Source organism: Schistocerca serialis, chromosome 6 (genome assembly GCF_023864345.2).
Source record: "Schistocerca serialis cubense isolate TAMUIC-IGC-003099 chromosome 6, iqSchSeri2.2, whole genome shotgun sequence".
Taxonomy (NCBI): domain Eukaryota; kingdom Metazoa; phylum Arthropoda; class Insecta; order Orthoptera; family Acrididae; genus Schistocerca; species Schistocerca serialis.
The window spans coordinates 760124373-760147765 of NC_064643.1; the positions used below are offsets into that span (position 1 = coordinate 760124373).

A 23393-nucleotide genomic window follows, 5' to 3' on the forward strand; every position below is an offset into this window, starting at 1 on the left:
AAAACACCATCTGGAATGCTGTTCATGAATGGCATCACAACAGGTCGGATTACCAGACTGATGTACAGTGTAGCAGTCTGGATGCGTCTTTTCACAAGCTGCGACATCGTCGCGAAAAAATAAAGTGACCCATATATGTAATAAGTTTCCTTTAATTTACGTCTATGGTCGCAGCTTGTGAAACTAGTGCCATGTCTGGCTTACGACAGAGTCAAAAGGCTCTGTAAACTGAAGCAGCAAATCAGTGCCGAGATCTGATGATGGTCATTAAAGACCGAAACCGGTAATCTGTTAAACAGAAAAGATTTTGACCATAGACGTAAATTAAAGGAAACCTGATTTCCGTCCTTGTAGTGGCACTACTATCGCCACTATTTTGCGACTGACACGAAATTCCGATAGACACAGAAACACGCCTACCAACTTTCGTTTGTGTTTCACAAACCGTTCTTGGTGCTGCAATTTTTTTCTCCATTTTTGTATGTCAGTGCGTGAGGAACGGCGTGCTATAATCGAGTTGCGAATTCCAAGTGTTCGTCCACACATGGAGCTCGTTCGCCTTCAGCATAACTATGCCGTACCACACACGAGCGCATCAGCATGTGTATCAGTTCGACGCTTTGGTTTCACTCGTCGATCATCCTCCGCACAATTCTGACTTGACCCCATCCGCTTTTTGTCTGTTTCCAGTGCTCAAAGAACAACTTCGGGTACTTCACTTTGATGGTGATGAAGCGATGCCGTAAGAGGTGAGGTTATGGCTCCGAGAACCCAGTCACTCGTTCTGCGGTTACGGTGCCAACAAACTGGTCTGTCGTTGGGAGAAATGTACTCGCCTCCAAGGTGACTATGTTGAGAAACGAACTCGTAGAGATGAAGAATAATGTTGCAGAATGTTAATAACGCTTGTTTTCAAATGGTTCAAATGGCTCTGAGCACTATGGGACTCAACATCTTAGGTCATAAGTCCCCTAGAACTTAGAACTACTTAAATCTAACTAACCTAAGGTCATCACACACACCCATGCCCGAGGCAGGATTCGAACCTGCGACCGTAGCAACGCTTGTTTTATTTACAAAACCGTAAGAGTTATCACATTAAAAATTCCGATGCATTACTTTTCGCCGGCCGCGGTGGTCTCGCGGTTCAAGGCGCGCAGTCCGGAACCGCGCGACTGCTACGGCCGCAGGTTCGAATCATGCCTCGGGCATGGATGTGTGTGATGTCCTTAGGTTAGTTAGGTTTAACTAGTTCTAAGTTCTAGGGGACTGATGACCACAGCTGTTAAGTCCCATAGTGCTCAGAGCCATTTGAACCATTGACAAACTGCCTATTGGCTTCTGTCTCGGGTTCTGCGGCCGACGTTCATCTAATGATTTTTCTGACGTTTCGCCAGCACGAGTGGCTGACATTGTCAAAGCTTCACCCTCCATTGCCGGTGGTGAACTGGAGACGAGCTCGCGGCCGCAGACTATATGTACCTGGCGCGCCAACGTCCGAGGGCTTCTCCGCGGTCATTTCCGGTGCGGTTCTCCTCTTGCTACCTGCGACGGTCGTTCGCTGCAGTTCGGGAAGCCAGAATCCGTTTACCGTAAGGCTTTCCTCTTTCTTGTTGAAACTGTTCGCGTGTTTTTGGATTTCTACAGCTTCTCTGAACAAGCGCGTGTGATAGTGCTTCTCTACAGCCAGAACTTCCGTGTCGGCGAATTTTATTACGTGGTCGGTCTCATTCAGTGCGTGCTCTGCCACGGCCGATTTCTCCACCTGCCCCAACCTGCAATGTCGCTTATGCTCTTTGATCCTGGTGTTAATGGAAAAGTTTATGTCGGAATGACTGGACGATCTATTAACACCAGGATCAAAGAGCATAAGCGACATTGCAGGTTGAGGCAGGTGGAGAAATCGGCCGTGGCAGAGCACGCACTGAATGAGACCGACCACGTAATAAATTTCGCCGACACGGAAGTTCTGGCTGTAGAGAAGCACTATCACACGCGCTTGTTCAGAGAAGCTGTAGAAATCCAAAAACACGCGAACAGTTTCAACAAGAAAGAGGAAAGCCTTAAGGTAAACGGATCCTGGCTTCCCGTACTGCAGCGAACGAAGGTCGCAGGTAGCAAGAGGAGAACCGCACCGGAAATGACCGCGGAGAAGCCCTCGGACGTTGGCGCGCCAGGTACATATAGTCTGCGGCCGCGAGCTCGTCTCCAGTTCACCACCGGCAATGGAGGGTGAAGCTTTGACAATGCCAGCCACTCGTGCTGGCGAAACGTCAGAAAAATCATTAGATGAACGTCGGCCGAAGAACCCGAGACAGAAGCCAATAGGCAGTTTGTCAACAAGTGACCACGAAAGCCTTAACAATTTTGTATTTGAACCATTGCTTTTCAGCACACTCCCGTAGCCCCTCGATTGTCAGTGAAATTTGACGCTTTCCTGCCGCTCTTTTTACTTTACGTTACTTACCCCTGTAATTTCACAGGATTCATCATTTTTAAGATGTTGGACCATCTAGTTGTTAAAACTGTGGCCGGTGTCTGATATGGGCAACGACGGACTGCATCGTTGTTCGGACACTAATGACTGAATCATTTGTAACATCTGTTGCATAGAATGGATGCAGGATACACCATAATGGGCGGATTTTAATCTAGAGCTGCTGATTTCTGTGAGCAAAGACAAATTAATGACTGAATACAATACGAGTTCGGTCATTATGTCACTTCGCTATGATCTTCCGACTTCTCTGTTTCTAGTCTGCAACATATTATACAGTGGCAAGAATAATGTAACTATTTGCAGTGACAGTAGGTAAATTTAAAATAATTATAATAATTCTAAACAGATATCACATATGATTACTTTAAGCCAACAAACGATATATGTTAAACACAATTTACATAGCCTGTATTTTCGCTACGACTGGCTACCGGGGAAAGACGAGACAAGAGTGAGGCGCGTTCTTACACAAAAGCAAGAAAACATTTTTCCCTACTCTTCTCTGTGTTAGCGACAGGCCAATCCAGCATCGCTGATCATCGATAGATATCTACTACGATGACGTAGAATTATATTGCTGCCACATTACACTGAATAAATGGACACTATGTGAGATCTTTCCTCCAAAAGGAAATGTTTCGAGTTCAGATTTCAAAGTTATGCCTCCACACTATTTGTTGTTTATTTGTTTTCCTTTCAGTTGCTTTCCTGGTTGTCCTATAGCTTCTGCTACACTTGTCTGGTTTCTTTCTTTCCTTGCAATTACGTGTTTGCAACCGCTGATGCGGCAAGTTAAGGTCCGGCAGGCTGCGAGCAAATTCTTCCGTAGTGTTTTCGAGGCCGACATGGTGGCACAACTGTGAACACATAGGGAGACGGTACGATACGAAGTTGGCTTTGATGGTGGGAATGTGCATACTAAGTCTAATAGACAAGCTGACAACAGAAATATAATGTTGCTGGATTTGAAATCTGTTGCTTGTTGAGGAAACAAAATGCCAGAATCGAGGAGTTGTGAATGGAGGAAGACCCTCCTATAGTTCTCCCAACAGCAGCGCCAAAAGACTTCTTTTTCTTTTCCCGAAAGATGGGCGGTATGTCTCCAGTCTCATAGTTTATCATACAGTGACATTTTAACTGGTGCATGGAATACGGAATGGAGGTCGCCATCTTGTCCACGGTCCTAACAGGCACAACAACATCGACTTTATGAGGGAGCAATGCGTGTGTGTAGGCCGTATTGCACCTGCTACGATGCAACACACCGTTTATTAAACAGAAAATATGGATACACAGTAATAACTTGATAGTTCACAATTACAGGCCGTGCCCGGTCGCCGTAAACCGTGGAACACACCACTGATATCAGTTCACTTGATAACACACTAGGGTCGAATGATGCAAACAAATGCAAAATGTAACCAGCCATATCTGTACTTCCAGATACACTTACAATAGACTTGTTACTTAGGAGTAAGAGCTTAACCAGACAGTTGTAAATGTTTGGGAATGATCCATCTGAACAAAACCTTATAGGACGACGTATCGTTTCCGCTGTCCTGGTCTCATTCCAACTGACTACTAGTTACGGAGTGTCGTTAAAAGCGAGATGTATGGGGAGGACCCACAATAGAAGCAACAGATGTAAGCCTGCTTTTAGAAGTCATTCTTCAGTTTAAAAGTGAATTATTAAATTCAAGTAGGGTCGTCAAGTATTAATCCAATGCAGGTATTATAACTGTGTCGCGGGATAGCCAAGATCCAAAGGCAACTGGGTCCTGGCTTAATGAGATTCTAAAACTAAGCTTTATTTGATTGAAAACTTCTACTCTTGGCGAAATACAATCGCTGCTGATCCTACTTTAAAGTACTGCAGGCCACAGTTAGTTATCTGACAGAGAGTGCTGACCGTACCGTAGGTCGTACGGAGACAACTGCCCTCCTGCTGAGGTAGCTGGATCATCTGAGCAATCCTTGCAGTCCAGCGAGAAGCATCAAACGGCCCACGATCCTGTGATAACAGCACGTTCCGGAGAGGACCCAGTAGTTAAAACAACGTTACTAGGGCTATAGATGGACCATGGTCTCCTCTCCAACCATCTTCCAGAGGCGTTTAGTCCACAACATCTTGTAGAAACCTCGGCGGGACATGGAAGAAATGGAAAGGAGATATTGTCAGATCCTGTGAAGCACCAACTTGTGCCTTAAATAATGTGCAGGATGCTTCAGGTAATTCATCCAATTTCATAATACTGTATTTTCTGGACGAATGTATATCGAAGCTACGGATAAACTTTGACTTTCACACAGACCTCCGAAGTTTTTACTTTCGATAAAACCATCCTTTACAACAGTATATGATTTACAGACGTGCATGTACAATCTTGGGATACTTTTTACAGTCACGTTTAGAGCCAAGTTTACATTAGCCTTTCACAGATGTCCAACATACCGTCAACGGACACACAACAAACAGCCATGCGATGGGCCGACTCGAACCATACTTTTGCGAGCACTTCTGGAGATGAAACTTCCTGGCAGATTAAAACTGTGTGCCCAACCGAGACTCGAACTCGGGACCTTTGCCTTTCGCGGGCAAGTGCTCTACCATCTGAGCTACCGAAGCACGACTCACGCCCGGTACTCACAGCTTTACTTCTGCCAGTATCTCGTCTCCTACCTTCCAAACCTTACAGAAGCTCTCCTGCGAGACGAGATACTGGCAGAAGTAAAGCTGTGAGTGCCGGGCGTGAGTCGTGCTTCGGTAGCTCAGATGGTAGAGCACTTGCCCGCGAAAGGCAAAGGTTAATCTGCCAGGAAGTTTCACATCAGCGCACACTCCGCTGCTGATTGAAAATCTGATTCATACTTCCGGAGATGTTGCATTCCCTGCTGTTGCTATACGGTGTCACACTTCACCCAAAGTTGTTTGAAGAAAAGATACGTTGACGGAGTGTTTCACTATTCCGGGCAACAAAAATACCTTGTTAGAAGGCCAATGGTGCAATGTGAGATCCGTACACACATTGCGATTGCTTCGTCGTGGATGTAGCACATTGTTAAAAACTGCTCTTATATGCAGGTACCATCGGGCTGGTGCTCCATCCTATTGAAACTTGTTCCCGCCGTTGTGAAAAAATACCTGCATTCCGAAAATTTCCAGGTACGTGATTTCTGTAATGGTCTGTTCCAACAGCGAAAACGAAAAAAAAAAAAAAAAAAGAGAGAGGTAAATTATTTCTTGCAAAACATTGGAGAACCTTTAATGCTCTACTGGGTATTTGGCTACTGGGCTCTACATCTATACCTTCATATATATTTCTCAAGGCATCACATGCCGCTTGGCGAAGAGTACATTGTAACAATACTGCTCATTTCCTCTCATGTTCCACTCTCAAAAAGAGCGAGGGGAAACTGATTGTTATACGTTTCCGTATTAAATTTCCCTAAGCTTCCTGATCATTATGCGAAATGTACGATAGCGGCAGAAGAATCGGTCTATAGTCAGCTTCAAAAGCCGGTTCCCTAAATTTTCATTCTAGTGTTTCGCCAAACAAAGTCGTCTTCCCTCGAGCGATTCCCATTTGAGTTCACGAAGTATCTCCGTACTATTGTCGTGTTGATCAAATCTACCGGTAACAAATCCAGCGGCTCACCTCAGAATTACTTCCACGTCTTCCTTTACGTCCGACAAGTACTCGACCATTACTCAAGAATGGCTCGCACCAGTGCTCCATACACGGTCTATATACTTCCCTAAAATTCTTCCAATAATCCGAAGCCGACCAATCGCCTTCCCTTCTACCGTCTTCATGTGCTCTTTTCATTTCAAATCGCTTTATAGCGTTACGCCAAAATGTTTAATCGATTTGTCGGTGCCAGCCAGCACACTATTAATCCTGTATTCAAATATTATGGGATTTTTTCCTACTCGTCCGCATTAACTTACTTTCTCCCATATTTATACCTAGTTGGCATTCATCACACGAACTATAAATTTTGTCTAAGTCATCTTTTACCCTTCCACAGTCACTCAACGACGGCATTTTCCCGTACAGCGCAGCGCCTTAAGCAGACAGCGTCAGATTGCTGCTCAGCCTGTCCGCCACATAATTTATGTATACAGATAATAAGAGCGGTCGCAACACAGTTCCCCGCGGCACTGCTGACGATATACCCTTGTCTCCGAATAAACACTCGACGTCGAGGGTAACGCAACTTACTTACTGTTACTTACGAAGTCTTCGCGCCACTCACATATCTCGGAACTTAATCCGTATTCTCGGACATTCTGCAGTGCACCACAGTGTCAAACGCTTTCCGGAAATCTAGGAATATAGAATCTGCTGCTTCCCCTTCATCCACGGATCGCTAGGCGTCATATGATAAAAGGGCAAGCTGAGTTTCGCACGAGAGACGCTTTATAATCCGTCTTCATTTGTGGACAGAAACTTCTCCTTCTCAAAGGAATTTATTGTATCTCAACGGAGAATATGTACAAGCATTCTGCAGCAAACCGATGTTAATGACATTAGTATGTAACTTTATAGGTCCTTTCTTTTACGTTTCCCATACACAAGAGTCACCCCCGCTTTTTTTTCCAATCGGTTGGGACTTCGCGCTGGGTGAGAGATTCGCGATAAATGCAGTTTAAGTAAGGGACCAACAGCCCACCCTGCTGGCCGCACGGTCTGACACGCTGCTTCCCGAGCGGGAAGGCGTGCCGGGCCCCACCACGAATCCGCCCGGCGGATTAGTGTCGAGGTCCGGTGTGACGGCCAGCCTGTGGATGGTCTTTAAGGCGGTTTCCCATCTGCCTCGGCAAATGCGGACTGGTTCCCCTTCCCTCGCCTCACTTACACTATGTCGGTGATAGCTGTGCAAATACTGTCTCAACGTCCGCGTACGCCATAATTACTCCACCACGCAAACATTTCGGGTTACACTCGACTGGTATGAGACGTTCCCGGGGTGGTCCACTGGGGGTCGAACCGCACAATAACCCTGGGTTCGGTGTGGGGCGGCGGTGGGGTGGGTGGACTGCTGTGGCCTGTTGTGGGGTTGTGAACCACTGAGGGCTACGGCGGGACGAAGCCTCTCAGTCGTTTCTAGGTCCCCAATACACAAGAGACCAACACTTTAGAGTACTCTTTGCAGAACGTAATTGGGATTTCGTCTGGACCTGGTGACTCATTTGTTTCCAACTCTTTCAGTTCCTTCTGTGTGCCAGGAATACTTATTACTATACCCTCCATACGGGAGGCTGTGCGTTGGGAAACGACCGTATGTTTTTACGATCCTCCTGGATGAATCATTTCTTAAACGCGAAATTCAAAACTTAAGCTTTACTTTGCCGTTTTCTGTTGCCACATCAGACTGGTCAGAGAGTGACTGGATAGAAGCCTTCGTCCCGCTTCCCGATTTTACGTAGAACCGGAATTTTCTTGTGTGCTCAGTCAGATGTTTTGCTACGGTATGACGGTGGAAGTCGTTGTATGCTTCGCGCTGAGGATCTTTTTACAGACGCACGAGTTTGTATTAATTTTCGCCTGCCGTCATTTGTGTGTTCTTTGTTGGACCGAGAATGCAACAGTCTGTGTTTCCTCAGCATTTTCTGAACTTATTATACTCGTAAATCCACGGTGGGTCTTGTCCTCCGTAATTCGTTTGCTCTGCACGTACTTCTCCAGAGTAGGAGCCACAATCAATTTAAACTTTGCCGATAATTCCTCTACATCAGTCATACTGGAACTAAATGACGTCTATTCACTGTCTAAGTCGGATGCTAACAACTGCTTATCTGCTCTTTCGAGCAAAAATACTCTCCTAGACTTCCTGACGGATTTACTAACTTCAGTAACCATCGTCGCTGTGGTGGCGTCACGATAACTTATCCTTTTCTCTATATACCGTTGTCGAGAAGAGCAGACCTGTTTGTAGCTACAAGAAGTAAAGTATTTCCATTTTTTGTGGATTGTCGCACTAGACCGTTTAGGGCAAATGTGTTCAAACCTACTTCACAAGAATATCTGTCCGTACTACCTGCAATGAATGCTATGCACGGTAGGTTAAAGTCGCCTCCGACTAATATTGCATGCTCTGTGTACTTTCGCGCTACTGAGGGTAGACTTTCTCTCAGTGATTCTAAAACAGTCACGGCGGAATCGGGTGACCGGTGAAAACGATCAGATAATTAACTGAGTTTACCGAAGCCTATTACTCGCGCCCAGGTAACTCAGTTTCGACCTCGGTACACATGATATTTTTGTCGACTGGAATGAACACTCTCCCTCGTATAGCGTCTAATACGCTCGTCGGCATACGTTCCATACGTCGCTAAATATTTCGCAGTTTTCTGCTTCAATTCCGAGAATCATTTGAGCACGACCTTTACTGGTGGGGGGCAGTAAATTCAGTAACTTTGTTACGAACACTTCGACAGGTTATTGTTAAAATGTTGACAGTCGACGAGTGTTTACTTCGTAGGCGATCTGATTTCGTTGTCTGCCTATCGACTGCCGAGCGTTCATCAGAGGTCGTCTAATTATCGGTTAGCCTTAAAAAAAAAAAAAAAAAAACACACGAGCACTCCTCAAGTACTCCATGTTCTTACGATGTGATGGTTCACATTTCCACTTAAATGGAATGTATTCTCACCAGCAAAGTAAACATCAAATGTGAAAGCAGATTGTTGTCTTCCATCTCGTCACCCGGAGTTCATTCGCAAAAGTCTACATGTTGTTGTAATCACCAGCACGAAGGACTTGCAGTAACTGAATCCTGTGTGGTTTGAAATACCGACTTATTTGCAAAACACACCTGACTGATACACAGAGAATGGCTAGCTCTCGGCGGAGACGTGTGCTGACTTCTGTGGACAATGTGTTAAATATCTTGAACGAGCACACGGAGTCTACCTGTAGATTCCTCCTTACATAAAGGAAACTAGCTTCTTGAAACAGAAATCGTCGAATGCTTTGAGCTGTAGGAGGTGCACTGCTGTACTCTTTATGCAAAATCACACGGCACAACGGCAGCTGCTGAAACGAAGAACACAAAGCGGTTTTTTTCTCTGTGTTGTCGCAGTCTCGACTCGACGCACGTTCGGTAAGGCCCCTGCGGGCAACCACGTGAACGAGCAACGTAAAACTGGTATAAAAGTAAGCCTTTAGTTCCGATGCGTAGGTGAAAGTTGCTGTTTTCATTCATGAAAAAGATAGGGTTTTGTGCAGGCGGATGAATTATTTTCGAAGCACTCTGTACTTTATGCAGGAGATCGAGATCCAGACCAGCAGAATGTTTCAACAGGTCACGTGCAAAAATTGCACTAACCTGAACTCCGTAGCACTGTCGCTTGTGTTTCACACAGGCCTTCGTATCGTCGATGTACTACGGGCAGCTAGCGGTTGACGCATCGGCGTCGAGGAAGAAGACGAGGGGTTGGAATCCTCTTCTGGCCATCCTGATCTAGATTTTCCGCGGATTTCCTTAAGTTCTTCGGCCTGGAGTCTCATTGACTGGAGTAGAACTGCCTTCAGTGATGATTCCCGCTTCGAATCGAGCCACCATGGTCAACGAAAACGTGTGTGGAGACGCCCTGGAATGCGGTGTCATATCAACTTGACTTCGTCAGCCACAAGGCGCGACAACCATAAGTGCTGGTCGCGGGTGCCATTACTTTTCATAGCAGGAACCCTTTGGTTGACATCCGCTGTATCCTTACACCACAGCGGTACGTCGACGATATTCTACACTCCGTTCCTTTACCATTCATTGCAATCCACCCATTACAGTTTAACAAGATAATGCCCCCCCCCCCCCCCCTCATGGCGAGAGCTTGTCTTTGTGTTTCCCAAACCCAACTTTGGCCAGCAAGACCGCCGCACCTCTCCCCATTTGAGAACATTTGGAAGATTGTGCGCAGGGCCCTCCAGCCATCTTGGGATTTCTTGACGATCTAACGCTACAGTTGGACAGAATTTGCCACGACATCCCTCAGGACGACACCCAACAACTCTTTCAGTCAATTCCAAACCGAATAACTGCTTGCATAAGGGCCAGAGGTGGGACAACGCGTTATGAACTTACTCAATTCGTGAAGCTCTTTTATCTTGAATAAATAATCAATTCTTTTTTGTGAAATTTTAATCATTTGTATGTACATGTACATTATATCGAGTGACAGCACGGATGCTGCACAGGAGGGAGTGCTTCAGAAAACATTGAGCGCCTCGCTCCTGGGAAACCACTGCCCCATCTCCTACTACCCCCCATCCGAGGGCGAAGACCTCAGCACTACTTTGTACTTCTCTCCCAGAGATGGCGTGATCCTACATCTAGCTTACGTTCTATTTTAGATCTGCTCTACGCTGCATCGTGTACTGTCACCTATTTCTAAATTTGTCTTACAGTCTGTCTAATGTATCATCAGTCACGTTTAATTACGATCCTATTTATAGCTTTACCAGCTACGTTCTTTATTCTTTAGAGCTCTACCATTTGTGTATTTATGAACATATTCTGTCTCGTATAATAAATGGTCAGTATTGTTCCATGCGTATTGGTTCAAATGGTTCAAATGGCTCTGAGCACTATGGGACTTAACATCTTAGGTCATCAGTCCCATAGAACTTAGAACTACTTAAACCTAACTAACCTAAGGACATCACACACATCCATGCCCGAGGTAGGATTCGAACCTGCGACCGTAGCAGTCTCGCGGTTCCGGACTGAAGCACCTAGAACCGCACGGCCACCGCGGCCGGCTCCATGCGTATTAATACTGGACTCATCTGCTTTAGTAGATAGCAATTCTACTGCATCAACTAGTGCATTTTAGTGCCTTACATTTAGTTCTCTGGTCTGTCTTCGCCTTCTGTTGTACCGCTGTCTGCTGATCGGCTGCCACTACTACTGTATTGTCCAAGAAGCCATTCGACAGAGATTGGATGACGATGATTACGATGCCGGTGATAGAATTATTTGAGCGCACGACAGTGAGGTGTTTAGCACCCATAGTATGTTCTGGAGAGTCGAATGTGGTCTAAATAAGCAAAAGCGCTAAAAACTGTAGAACAAAAAGATAAAATAATTTCTAAAACTGCTCTTGTGAAACATGTACGAGGTGCGGCTAGAAAAAAACCGGACTGATGCTGGAAAAAACATTTATTTACAATTATTTACAATTTCATGTTATCACCTTCAATGTACTCTCCTCCTCGGTCTCTACACCGCTCCATACGAATTTTCCACTGTTCATAGCAATGCTGCAGATCATTTTAGGTAAGTCCATACATTACTTCCGTCGCTTTTTCTTTTACTGCTTCAACAATCTCAAATCTAGTTCCTTTCAAAGCTGACTTGACTTTAGGGAAAAGAAAAAAGTCACAGGGGGCCAAATCAGGTGAGTAGGGTGGATGATCTAAGATGGGAATGTTGTGTTTTGCCAAAAACGTCTTCACTGACAACGCACTGTGAGCTGGGGCATTGTCTTGGTGAAGGATCCATGACTTTTTTCTCCACAAATCGTTCCGTTTTCTCCGTACTCGCTCACGTAGGGTAGCCAGGACGCTAATGTAGTAATGCTGATTCACTGTTTGTCCCTCTGGTACCCAATCAATGTGCACAATCCCTTTGATGTCAAAAAAAATCAATCATCATTGCCTTGAATTTCGATTTTGACATTCGTGCTTTTTTTTGTCGTGGAGAACCAGGAGTTTTCCAATGCATCGATTGGCGTTTAGTTTCGGGATCGTAAGTAAAAAACCACGATTCATCGCAAGTAATAACATTTTGTAAGAAGGTGGGATCACTTTCAATGTTTTCCAGGATGTCAGAACAAATCATTCTTCGGCGTTCCTTCTGTTCAATTGTGAGACACTTTGGAACCATTTTTGAACACACTTTGTTCATGTTGAAACATTCATGAAGAATCTGCCTAACACTTTCCTTGTCAACTCCTGTTAACTCAGACACTGCTCTGATTGTTAAACGGCGATCTTGTCGAACAAGTTTACCGATTTTTTCAATGTTTGCATCAGTTTTTGCTGACAATGGTCTGCCAGTGCGAGTGTCATCACTGGTGTCTTCGCGGCCATCTTTAAATTGTTTAAACCACTCAAACACTTGTGTTCGCGATAAACAATCATCGCCGTACACTTGTTGTAACATTACAAACGTTTCACTTGCAGATTTTCCTAGTTTGAAACAAAATTTGATGTTAACACGCTGTTCTTTCTGTACACTCAACATTTTCCGACGCACAGACAAACAAAACGTCAACTACTTAAAACAGACGCCACGGGCAGACTGAGTGCAGGAGGCAGATGAAACTCGAGCAGTAGGCGGAGCGAGAGTCACGTGACAGGCCACGCGACTTTCAGCCTTATTGCATTCGTTTTATTGTTTCACCAGTACTAATCCGGTTTTTTTCTAGCCACACCTCGTATACATACATACAGCAGAATAAAAATAGTACAAAAGCTCGTTATCTGCCATTTCTTAAAACATGGATGAAAGTAAAGGGAGAAGCGATGAAAGAGTACATGCGGCTTGCTGATGACTGAACAAAAAATGATGCGCCGACCACTCTGTAACACATGAAAACCTCCAGCGTAACAGATTACGTTGGTATCTGGACAGTTGAAAAAATTTAAACCGCTTACCACACTCGTCTCGTCACAAGTTAACATAGAGGGATGGTTCCCATTTAAAGTTCACTCTCGCCATAATATAAAATACACTCTTTTAAAATGTGATGTATTGAAATACACAATCCACAAGCTCCATAAACTGCAACAAGAAGCCTTGGGTCAGATGGCTATGACATATACAGAGATGGGTCAGCGCCACTTCCTACCGTCTCTGTGTCCTGAAGGAGGATCGCCACGGCCGGACAGATGGTATCATAGTCTGCAGCTCGTTTTCCGACGCTGGAAGCCACTGTACCTCCCAGAGGCGTACGAGATTGTGGCTTAGCATCGATCAAATATCTGGCGAGGGGACAGCAGACGCTGCTGCCGTGTGCCCCTGACAAGCTTCGTTGCCTGCAGTGCCACCCTCCTCATTTCCTCGTTTTCCTGGTACCCATCACAATACTGCTTTCTTTTCCTGGTCTTGGAGTTGCGTTAGCGACTCCCGAAACAAAAGGAGTGACAGAGATTGGAAGAAAGGAAGGAAGATTAGGGCTTAGTGTCACAGCGACTCTGAGGTCATTACAGACGGAGCATAAGCTCGGATGGTTTCAAGGGTGCGGAGGGAAACCGGCGCTACTCTTTCAAAGGAACCATCCTAGCAGCTGCCTGGAACGATTTAGGGAAATAATTGAAAACCTAAATTTAGATGGCCGGACGTGGATACGAACTGTCGTCCTTCCGAATGGGAGTCCAGTGTGCCAACCACTGCGCCCCTCCCGGTAACAGAGACTGGAATATATGAAACATCTGACTCAGGATGTTGGGCGCACTTTCTATTTTGAGAAGATAAGGTTGGCACAGGACGGTAAGTCATGGCGGGTCAGACACAAAAAAAAATTCTCTTTACATTTCTTCTTTCTTTCTTTTGTGAAAGCAGCGGGATAAAATCACATCAAGTGTTTCGTATTAATATGTAACTTACTCGTCAATCTCCTTTAAACAATGATTGCACAGAATAGTACACTGAAGCGCCAAAGAAACTGGTATAGCCATGCGTATTCAAATACAGAGATATGTAAACAGGCAGAATACGGCGCTGCGGTCGGCAACGCCTATATAAGGCAACAAGTGTCTGGCGGAGTTGTCAGATCGGTTACTGCTGCTACAATGGTAGGTTATCGAGATTTAAGTGAGTTTGAACGTGGTGTTACAGTCGGCGCACGAGCGATGGGACACAGCGTCTCCGAGGTAGCGATGAGGTGGGGATTTTCCAGTACGACCATTTCACGAGTCTACCGTGAGCATAAGTAATCCGGTAAAAAGAGATATCTCCGACATCGCTGCGGCCGGAAAAAGATCCTGCAAGAACAGGACCAACGACGACTGAAGAGAATCGTTCAGCGTGACAGAAGTACAACCGTTCCGCAAATTGCTGCTGATCTCCATGCTCGCCATCAATAAGTGGCAGCATGCCAACCATTCAACGAAACATCACCGATATGGGCTTTCGAAGCCGGAGGCATACGCGTGTACCCTTGATGACTGCGCGAGACAAAACTTTACGCCTCGCCTGGGCCCGTCAACACCGACACTGGTCTGTCGATGACTGGAAACATGTTGTCTGGTCGGACGAGTCTCGTTTCAAATTGTATCGAGCGGATGGACTTCTAGGGGTATGGTGACAACCTCATGAATCCATGGACCCTGCATTCAGCAGAGGACTATTCAAGCTGGTGGAGGCTCTGTAATAGTGTGGGGCGTGTGAAGTTGGATAGATATGGGACCTCTGATACGTTCAGATATGACTCTCACAGATGACATGTACAGATCACCGGCATCCATTCATGTCCATTATGCATTCCGAGGAACTTGGGCAATTCTGGCAAGACAATGGGACGCCCCGAACGTCCAGAATTGCTACAGAGTGGCTCCATAAACATTTTTCTGAGTTTAAACACATCCGCTACCACCAAACCCCCAGACATGAACATTATTGAGCATGTCTGGGATGTCTTGCGACATGTTGTTCAGAAGAGATCTCCACCCCCCTCGTACTCCTACGGATTTATGGAGAGCCCTGCAGGATTCATGGTGTCAGTTCCCTCCAGCACTACTTGAGACATTAGTCGCGTCCACGCCACGTCGTGTTGCGGCTCTCCTGCGTGCTGGCTCTCTGGCCCTACACGATATTAGGCAGGTGTACCAGTTTCTTTGGCTCTTCAGTGAATAACGGTTACAGAATAGATACGTGTCACAAGTTTGGACTCTCGCCGGTTGCTGTATAGCGCCCTGGCGTGCTTTCTTGTGGTTATATTCAAGTTTTTGTGCTGTTGCAGTTTGTAAGAAATTTACGTATGGTGCTCACTTTTGTATTTGCACCTATAATCGTTTCACGGGAAAGCTTACTTCCCTGATGCCTATGTTTACAATGGGTTTTCACACTCGGAAATCAAAGGTAATAGCCACATTACTAAGATCGTATTACTACACAGTCGTCCGCAAATTGAGGACTGTTTATTTCTCTTTTCCTTCATCTTCCTCCAAAACCTTTTCATTTTGGCAGAATGTGTTTTTTCCCTCTCATCTGACCAATTGACACCAGTTCTTCTTAAGTTTGTTTTAGCTTCCCGTAAATCTTTGAATTTTTTGATTTATAGTCGGAATTTGTCTCTGTTCAGTAAGGTTTCCTATTTAATCTGCTTTTTAAAGTCATTTTTTGTCTTGCTCCCCACTCATTTTCTTTGTCTGTTTTCATATTTGGATGATTTTGGTTAATCGGTCTTCCTTCATCCTCTCTCGACGTCCGTAGAGTGTAGCACGTCTTTTCCTGATCTCGTCTGTTATTTTAGGATAGAGTGAGTATATTTCCTTATTTGGTCTCAAAACCCGTTTGCCATCTTTGTTCTTTCTTGGACCTAACATTTTTCGTAGGATGCTTCTTTCTGGCGTTTGAAAATCTTGTAATATCTTTTTGCATTTGTGTACGAGTAGTGTTTACGACCCATATAGGACTTCGTATTTTACGACTGTTCTATAATGCCTGTATTTAAAATTTTCAGAAAATCATTTTCTTATTCTGCAGATTCCCTACTTTTAAGTATGCCCTGTTATTTTTTCAGTCCTAATTTTAACTGCTTCTTCTTCACTTTATATGTTTATATTTTAATCCAGATCTTTAAAGTTGTGTGTTTTCTAGACGTTGCCAACGACCTTGCCGCAGTGGTAACACCAGTTCCCGTCAGATCACCGAAGTTAAGCGGGCTGGGCTAGCACTTGGATGGGTGACCATCCGGTCTGTCGAGCGCTGTTGGCAAGCGGAGTGCATTCAGCCCTTGTGAGACAAACTGAGGAGCTACTTAAATGAGAAGTAGCGGCTCCGGTCTCGGAAACTGACATACGGCTGAGAGAGCGGTGTGTTGACCACATGCCCATCCATATCCGCTTCCAGTGACGTCTATGAGCTGAGGATGACACGGCGGCCGGTCGATACCGTTGGGCTTTCATGACCTGTTCGAGAGGAGTGTAGTTTAGTTTGTTTTCTACATGTTGTCGTACTTAGTTTTTAAAATTGTAGGTGAGGTACTTTCACTGGTCATGTACTGTCTCTTTTAAAGCGGTATTTTTTTTAAATTTATTTCGTACAAAAAATTTAATATCATTAATATTGTAGGATCACTTAAAATGGCAGGATAGCTGTAACGACAATTGTTGTATGCAAATAACACGTTAATAAAGTAGATGTGTAGCAGAATTTTGGAAAAATATATACTACCTCATTCAACAACATGATGTATGCGTAGGTCCCGTCTGAAAAGAAACTTTTGAAATCACTAACAAGTGAGTTCGAATAACGAACGAATAGACGTTTTCACGTCCAAAAATCGTTACCGGAAGTTTGCGCACTCTGAGAGAAGTAAATACACTCAAAAAAGTACTCATCCAATACATGGATTTTCGTTTAAGGATGTGCAGTTAGAGAAAAATTGTCAGAGTGAAGTACAGCAGGGATATATATTTGTTTATTAATCAGTGAAAAGGAGAATACAAAGAGGAAACAGTTTTTTATATTTATATAAACGTAGTTGAACACCCAATTTAGGATGCAAAATAAGTATTCGTCTGGAATACTGAAAATGACACTCGGAACACGGAATGTTGTAGTTAGTACTTAGTAGTCCTTCCTTTCGTCTTTATAATCTCATGCATTCTCCTAGGCACGGATTTCATCAGAGACTCTATTCTCTGCACTGTAATTTTACGCTTTTCTTCTAATAGAGCGTTCTTTATATCATTGCTATTGGATATCTAATGTTTTCTCATGTTTTGTAGAGTACATTCCACAAATTTTCTATTGGATCCTTGTTTGGGGCGAGAGCTATATGTTTTGGATCTTTATCTTGTGTGAAAATATATCCCCAGAAAGATCCATTTCATTCACACTTCTTAACGTATATGATTTTGGGATTTTTATGTAAGTCTTGTGGTCCATGAATCCATTAACAAAACGCAAATTTCGGACATAATTTGTACTCGTGCAATCCCAAACAAGTACTGAACCTCCTTCATGTTTAACTGAGCCTATTATATTTCTCTGTTCAAGTTCACATTTCTTTATTTTCCACAGTGTTGGCTGCATATTTGACTTAAACACCTCGGATCACTCTCGTCAGTAAATACAACCTTCCTCTAGAAATAAAACCCATGGGATTTATGTTCTCTTGAAAATGCAACTCTCGCTTCTTTCTTTTGATTTCACTGAAATACGGTTTTCTACGTATTGTTCGGCCGCCACATCCAGTTTCATAAAGCACATTTCTTATAGTCTATACTGAAACAGACTTTCCTGTATGCATTCGAACTTCAGTAGCAAGTTTTGGAGCGATTCGTTTTTTAAGTTTTCTTGACTTTTCTAACGAGCTGTTGTTTTTTCATGTCGGATAGAACAGCAGGCGACTGCCTCGTGATTGGTTTTCGTACATTTGGCTCTGATTAAGCGTGTAGACAATAGCGTTTAATGTACTGGTAGGTATACCAATGCTTTCTCCAATTTCTTGAAAAGGTTTCCTTTTTCGAAACAACCTTACGCAGATTTTTCTTTCGTCTTTGATTTTTCTTTCGTCTTTTGTAGTTTTTGCAACGGCCTTTCCGCAGTGGATACACCGGTTCCCGTCAGATCACCGAAGTTAAGCGCTGTCGGGGGTGTCCGGCTCTTGGGTGGGTGACCATCCAGGCTGCCATGTGCTATTGCCATTTTTCGGGGCGCACATAGCCTCGTGACACCAATTGAGGAGCTACTCGACCGAACAGTAGTGGCTCCGATCAAAGAAAACCATCATAACGACCGGGAGAGCGGTGTGCTGACCCCACGCCCCTCCTATCCGCATTCTCATCTCAGGATGACACGGTGGTCGGATGGTCGCGATGGGTCCCTTGTGCCCTGCAAACGGAATGCTTGAGTGCTTTTTTGTAGTTTCGCGATGTTTTCGATCCACATTATTCAAATGCCACTCAACGGGCTATGAAAATGGAGAGGCAACTACCCACTGTAGTGGATGAAACACAGCTGCATAATATGGTATAAATGCGTGGTGTCTTTCCTTTCGGACGGACACCATACGGAATCCACTGCTGCGGTACGTATCACGTAAATTGAAGGCGGAGGAGGGAGAAAGGAAAGGAATTAGTGATGTCAGCTGCATCGGAATTTTATGTGGAATCAGCGGCGGTGAGTAAAAATACGTGCCAAACCAGGACTCGAATACGGGATCTTATGCTTACCAGTTAGTTGCGTTAACCACAGTACTTTTCGGACAGGGTGTTTATCGACATTGTGCGGACTATCTCGACACACCTCCATCGAGCGCTACCTGTGGGCAGCTCCTCTCCACGCCGTATATGCTCGCCATTTTAAGATTCCTGCAAGAGGCCGAATGCAATTTTGCACCTGCACTGGAGGTGGTGGATTCATGGCCCGTCGCGGCGAAATAACTATATGAATGGGTGACGTCTGTTCTTTCGGACAATGATTCATCTCGATGGGCCATGAATCCACCACCTTGAGTGGGGATGCACAATTATGTCCGTGATCCTGTGGTAATCTCAAAGTAGCAAGCCTGGAGGACGTGGATGTGTCGGCGGATAGGTGGCAGTCGATGGAAGTGTGGCGCGGCTGGGATGCGTGCCGGAATAGTCTGTGGAATTGAGATAAATACTGTGTCCGGATGGAGCAGTGCTTAACGCAGCTGCCTAGTAAGCAGGTAATTCCAGGTTCGAGACCTGGTGCGGCACACATTTTTACTCATCACTGCTGATTGTGCGTAAATTCTCAGCGCAGCTGACATCGATAATTCCTTCCCCTTTCCTCTCCTTTCTCGCTCCTTCACCTTAAATTTACACAGCCGGATAAGGAAAGGGAGAGAGGAGTGTGTCGGTGAGATACCGTACCTGGGATCTTGTTTACTAGGTGAAAAGTTGTTGGAGATCAGTTGGGACATGATTTAAAATATCGTGGTTTTTTTGAACCTATGCTGGGATTCGAACCTGAGCCAGCTGCTCACGAGACAGATGCACTTGCACTGATCTCTACGCCGTCATGGCACAGTGGCTTTGCACAACTGTACGGACTATCCTAGCATACCTCTTCTTCAACCCAAATTCCCATTTGCACGTCAGACCACGGTTTGTGTTTAGGGGGGAATACCAAGTGGGTTGAGACGTGAATGGGAATTTGGACTGAGGTGGTGGGGGTGTACATTGCGGTCATGTGTGCAGTTGTGTAAAGCCAGTGTGCCAGGATGGGGTAGTGGTTAGTGCACTTTGTTTAGTGAGCAGATGACCCGAGTGAATCCCAGTCTTGGTGCAAATTTCATTCATCGCTTCAGTTTACATATATACATCATATGTGTTTGAGGCTTGGAAAGGCCTCTGGAATCATACAGTTTCATTTCATTAAAGCACCTATACCCGGTTTCAGGCAGGGTCCACCGATCGTTCGATGCTGAGGTGATATTCCAATACAGCTGGAAAGGTTCTGCAGTGCTGGAATGAGATTTTCAGTCTTCAGCGGAATGTGCGCCGATATGGAACTTCCTGGAAGATTAAAACTGTGTCCCGGCCCGAGACTCGAACTCGGGACCTTTGCCTTTCGCGGGCAAGTGCTCTACCAACTGAGCTACCCAAGCACGACTCACGACACGTCCTCACAGCTTCAGTTCTGCCAGTACCTCGTCTCCTACCTTCCGGACTTCACAGAAGCTCTTCTGCGAACCTTGCAGAACTAGCACTTCTGGAAGAAAGGATACTGCTGAGACATGGCTTAGCCACAGCCTGGGGAATGTTTCCAGAGTGAGAGCTTCTGTGAAGTTTGGAAGGTCGGAGAAGAGGTACTGGCAGAATTGAAGCTGTGAGGACGGGTCGTGAGTCGTGCTTGGGTAGCTCAGTTGGTAGAGCACTTTCCCGCGAAAGGCAAAGGTCCCGAGTTCGAGTCTCGGTCGGGACACAGTTTTAATCTGCCAGGAAGTTTCTGCAACGCTGTATGAGTTTAAGGGGGTGTAGGAAGTGAGGTGAGGTGTGAATGGGACTTTCTGTTGAGGAGGGAGTATACTGTGCAAAGCTGCTGTGCCAGGATGGCGTAGTTGTGAACGCATCTGCCTAGTCAGCTGGAAACCTGGGTTCCAGTCCCAGCCTCTGCAGGAATCAGCATGGGTTTCGAAAAAGACGATCGTGTGAAACCCAGGTCGCGCTATTCGTCCACGAGACTCAGAGGGCCATAGACACGGGTTCACAGGTAGATGCCGTGTTTCTTGACTTCCGCAAGGCGTTCGATGCAGTTCCCCACAGTGGTTTAATGAACAAAGTAAGAGCATATGGACTATCAGACCAATTGCGTGATTGCATTGAATTCCTAGATAACAGAACGCAGCTTGTCATTCTCAATGGAGAGAAGTCTTCAGAAGTAAGAGTGATTTCGGGTGTGCCGCAAGGGAGTGTCATAGGACCGTTGCTATTCACAATATACATAAATGACCTTGTGGATGACATCGGAAGTTCACTGAGGCTTTTTGCGGATGATGCTGTGGTATATCGAGAGGTTGTAACAATGGAAAATTGTACTGAAATGCAGGAGGATCTGCAGCGAATTGACGCATGGTGCAGGGAATGGCAATTGAATCTCAATGTAGAAACTGTAATGTGCTGCGAATACATAGAAAGAAAGACCCGTTATCATTTAGCTACAATATAGCAGGTCAGAAACTGGAAGCAGTTAATTCCATTAATTATCTGGGAGTACGTATTAGGAGTGATTTAAAATGGAATGGACATATAGAACTAGTCGTCGGTAAAGCAGATGCCAGACTGAGATTCATTGGAAGAATCCTAAGGAAATGCAATCCGAAAACAAAGGAAGTAGGTTACAGTACGCTTGTTTGCCCACTGCTTGAATTCTGCTCTGCAGTGTGGGATCCGTACCAAGTAGGATTGATAGAAGAGATAGAGAAGATCGAACGGAGAGCAGCGCGCTTCGTTACAGGATCATTTAGTAATCGCGAAAGCGTTACAGAGATGATAGATATACTCCAGTGGAAGACTCTGCAGGAGAGACGCTCAGTAGCTCGGTACGGGCTTTTGTTACCTTTTCGAGAACATACCTTGACCGAAGAGTCAAGCAGTATATTGCTCCCTCCTACGTATATCTCGCGAAGAGACCATGAGGATAAAATCAGAGAGATTAGAGGCCACACAGAGGCATACCGACAATCCTTCTTTCCACGAACAATACGAGACTGGAATAGAAGGGAGAACCGATAGAGGTACTCAAGGTACCAGCCGCCACACACCGTCAGGTGGCTTGCGGAGTATGGATGTAGATGTAGATGTAGAATATTGATTTATCGCTTCAATGTACATACGGACATCATAGATGCCTGGGACTCGAAAGCGTCTCTGGAATCGTGTAGTGTCATTTGAACGAGGATTTATTCACTAATTAAGCTAGATATGAACCCAAATATCCTTTTGTTTCTAATTGAAGATATTAACCGATGTAAGGAAATAGTTACCGTCGATTTTTTGTAATTGTGGTTGTTGTATTGTATGCGCTATGGTCTGACGAATACTATCTGGAGTGACCGTAGCGAGTTTAGTGACCTGCGAGGTGTCGTGACTGGGGAGGGGGAGGGGGAGGGTGTGGGAGACACACCCCCGGCTCTGGGGAGGCGCCGGCTCCGGTGCGGAAAGACACCACAGTGAGCGGCGGCTGGGCTCGCGGTCGATAGCCGGGCATGCGCGGCGCGGCGGCGTTGCGCGGTCAGCTGGCGGCGGCGTCGGCGGCGGCGTCGCGGCGGCAGTCGGGCCAGTGCAGAGGAGGGAGCGGCGCGGCCGTGCGACGCTGCGCTGCGCCACGCCACCCGGAGCGCCGCCGCCCGCCCGCCGCCACGACGCCGGCCCCGGGCCCGGCGGTGGCGCGCGCCGCCCCCGGGCTCCCGTCCTGACGCCGCCGGCGCCGGCGCCGCCGCCGCTGCCGCCGCCGCCGCCGGCACATGGTGCAGCGCCGCCCCCCCACGGCGCCGACATGTCGTAACATGATAGGCTACGGCCAGTGCAACCAGGGGTACAACAAGCTCTTCACTCAGGTACTCCGCCCCCGCCGCCGCCTCCGCCTCCGCTCTAGCTGCCTGCCTGCCTGCTCTCACGCCTCCTCTCTCTCTCTCTCTCTCGCACGCACACACACACACCCTTTACCCTCCTGGACTGCGTACACTGTGCTAGGCATCTCCACCCGATGAACGTCAAGCCACCACGTCATCCGACCACGACTGTAAACACGGCCACGTGATCCACTTTACTATCTGTCACGTGCCGTTCAGTCACCTTTCTCCCGCTACCCGTTCCAACCTACATCCCAACCATCTATTAGATTCATTATGTCAGTTACTCTAAGTGGGACCACTAATTCTGCACAATTCGCGAGATTTTTATTTACGCTCTACGCGTTTCTCCGGTTGCACATTCATCGCCAGGATGGCATTAGTTATTCTCGCTTCTGTTCTTAATATGACGGACGCGCTATTTCGGGCAACGGAGTGTGAGGTGGTCAGCAAATTACGTTCCAGCTTGGACTGACGATAATAAACCAGCCTACCCACAACAACGGTCAAGGCGACACAAATAATATTTGCATAAAATACTTATGTAATGTCAATCACCTAGGTGCAAACCTGCTTTCTGACCCGCTATTTCATCCACTATTGCCTGTGTTG

At 45.8% G+C, this 23393-nt stretch overlaps 1 protein-coding gene across 14 annotated transcripts in view; it reads left to right on the forward strand.

Moving 5' to 3' along the window:
- LOC126485138 (voltage-dependent L-type calcium channel subunit beta-1) overlaps positions 1-23393 on the forward strand; it is a 749688-nt gene that overhangs the window by 88076 nt on the left and 638219 nt on the right. For 11 of the 14 annotated variants that reach the window (XR_007587915.1, XR_007587913.1, XR_007587916.1 and 8 more), the window contains exon 1: positions 22640-22766. The exons of 2 other annotated variants lie outside the window; for them this stretch is intronic. Coding sequence is in view for 5 of the 12 variants with exons in the window: in XM_050108789.1 (XP_049964746.1) it covers positions 22674-22766 (93 nt within the window). In the remaining 7 variants the exon portion in view is untranslated. Of the gene's footprint in view, positions 1-22639; positions 22767-23393 lie in introns of those variants that run through there. One more of the 14 variants, XM_050108796.1, reaches the window with a different exon arrangement.